At 37.0% G+C, this 2,822-nt stretch overlaps 1 protein-coding gene across 1 annotated transcript; it reads right to left on the bottom strand.

The window, feature by feature from the left end:
- Positions 1–1,177: 1,177 nt before the first annotated feature.
- LOC104956233 (MBT domain-containing protein 1-like) lies at positions 1,178–2,564 on the bottom strand (the record flags this gene model as incomplete). Its single annotated transcript, XM_010783702.1, has 3 exons — positions 1,178–1,246; positions 1,676–1,913; positions 2,482–2,564. Coding segments are annotated over 3 exons (390 nt in total), but the record flags the coding sequence as incomplete, so codon positions are not given.
- Positions 2,565–2,822: the final 258 nt, after the last annotated feature.

Below are 2,822 nucleotides of genomic sequence, written 5' to 3'. Positions count from 1 at the left end.
CTAAGTAAGTTAAGTATTTAGCATTGCAGCTATGCCCCGGCTACCATCACAATGAAATGTTTTGTATAATTAACTACAACATTGAATATATTGAAACTTTTAGAGTTGTGAGATTGAAGTTACTTGCAACCCCAAACTTAAAATATGTTTTTCATTGAATATTTGCTAAGTTTAAGCAGGATGGAGAAGTCTATAAGCTAGCTGGCTACCAACATTAGCTTAGCCATCTCTTGTAACTGTTACCCTTAAATACTAGTTACATTTGACCATTTACCCAAAACACATTGGCATGTGATCTAATGTCTGGTGCTCTTACCATTGTGAGTGTGTTGTGATTTTTTCACGATATCTGCGGCGTGCAGGTTCATTTAATTGTTTGACATAGTCGGTGTCCTCCATGATTCCTGCGTTGATGAATGATTGCGTTTTCACTTCCTGACCTCCACTTGAATTGTGCGCGTCATAGAAGTCACGTGACTGAAACCAAGCTATTCCCCAAGACAGTCTGAACCTATTTACCGAAATCTGTGTTGTTTGGATACATTGTTGATGAGTTATGAGCATTTCTTTCTAAGCCCCGCCTTTTTGCGAGTACGTTTTGATTGACGGCGGCAATATTTATCGTCCTAACATGCTCATTTTCTACGGTAATGTGTCTGACCCTCCAACGATACTGTATACGAAGTTTGGTGTTGAAAAACTGAAAATTGAAATTAATTGAATATTTAACTGTTTTGAACATTATACTAATTTAAATTAAAAAAATGTTGGCGGAGCTTAGGGTTCCAAGAGGATTATTTGTAGAGCAGGTCCACCCGGATATGTGTGCAACATTTCAGGTCATTCGGAGTTACGGTGCGACTTTGTAAATGTATTCCGAAATGGGATTTTGATAGGTGGCGCTAGTGAGCAGGTTGGAATATTTAACCCATTGACTCCAGAATATTGGATTTTCCACCGGTCCTGGCGTCCGTGCAAAATTATACAACTTTTGAAGCATCCTAAAGACCTCAAAAAGAGGAAACGCCAGCACTATAATAATAATACCACCAATAACAATAGGTTCCTCGCACTTCGTGCTAGAACGCCGTCGGGTCCTAGCGCTCCGTGCTCGGGCCCTAAAAAAGTATCCAACTATGAACATGTTTGCTTCAGTGTGTGTCCAGTGTTTACGTACTTTTCTTCTGTCCCTTATACTGCTGAGACTTCTTCCTCTGTTTGGATGCTGACTGCAGTTCTCTGGAGCCTGAAAACAGAGGCTAATATTATAACTGTTGTAAATTAGGTAGAATAGGATTTCAGTGATGGCTGCGTAGACTCGTTTCAAACTTGTATGATCTAACTTTTACAAATAACTCAACAACATTGTAACGTACAAAAACTGACATTTTCCTAAATAACGATTATACTTCAAAACACATATGTTGACGTTTTTTAGTCTAACTTAATATCATTAAATTAAGTTTTTAGATATTAATGGCACCAGATCAGATCCAGGAGAAGTCATGTGTGGTGTTCTACAGGGATCAATCTTAGGACCACTACTACCAAATCTAATATATGTAAATATATGTTCCGGGCATCGATTAACATTTTTAATCATGATTAATCGCATGATTTTCTTGCTATGCGCAGACATATCTGTTGATGTTTTTTCTCAGACAGTATGAGTTACCCGCAGTGACAGCAGGCGGCTGCAGCTGGTATCCGGTCAGCTGACACCACCCCACCGGGTACAGGTCAGGTGACTCGCAGTCCACCCACTGATCGTACTCATCCTCCCAGCCATCAAAGTGTATCCGTAGCAACCGGTGGACAATGCGTGTCACCGTGGCGACGCAGACAAGCCGCGGCTCCATGAGGTCCACGGCCTCCAGCTTCATGCCGGGGCAGAATCTGTGGTTAGGGACTTCCTATGAGGGCAGGGCGGAGGACACACATCAGAAGTTATTCATACAACTACATAAAAGGAAATATTATCAAAAATGTTATTATTATTTTTCATTTTTGTCATTACTTTTTATTCATATGATTTGTATTATTTGTACTTTTCATGGTAATATTATAATTGTAATCATCATATCATATCATCAATATCAAAAATATTTGAAACTCAAAACTGAAATGTATTTTTTTGCAATAAATGACAATAGAAAACAACAAAACAAAAAAAACAAAAAAATAACAAGATTCAAACATTTATAATTTAGGAAATATAGAGACAGAAAACCTCAATAATGAAAAAAATAAAATAAAAAGAGAAGATAAAATCAAATAAAGTAATCTTAAAAAAAAAAAGAGTTATATATGTTGAATATTTATTATTGTTTTGCCTGAAAAGGTGAACTATAATTATTATAATAATAATTTCACAACCGCAAAATATGGGTTTGGGTTTTTGCTTCCGTAACAATTTAAGACATAACCACAAAAATCCTTACACTTGAGATACAGGAGCCATTTTCGTTTGCAGAGGCTTACCTTGTTGAAGAGGTTGACGGGAGCCGCCAAAGACTTGCTCTCCTTCAGATACTCAAACCATCTGAAGGGAAGATTGCTGTAACCTTGAGACACAAAAACGACATTAATCCACAGCTCTTATTCTAACAAACGTTAGTCTCTAAAAGTGATGTTATTTCTCTTTTAACTTGGATCTTTAAAGTCTCAGTTTGATTAAAGTAATATTAGGAAAAAAAACAGACTGCGAAAGTGAGTCCTATTTATTTTGGTATTGGAGAAATAATGATTATTTAAAGGTCCGATGTCATGGCCATTTCTACTGATCATAATTCCATTGTTGAGGTCTACTAGAATACATTTAT

The sequence above is a fragment of the Notothenia coriiceps genome, unplaced genomic scaffold (genome assembly GCF_000735185.1).
Source record: "Notothenia coriiceps isolate Sejong01 unplaced genomic scaffold, NC01 NC01_scaffold00025635, whole genome shotgun sequence".
NCBI lineage: Eukaryota > Metazoa > Chordata > Actinopteri > Perciformes > Nototheniidae > Notothenia > Notothenia coriiceps.
Note: the sequence above shows the minus strand (reverse complement) of the source record. Positions and strands in the feature narration are given on the sequence as shown.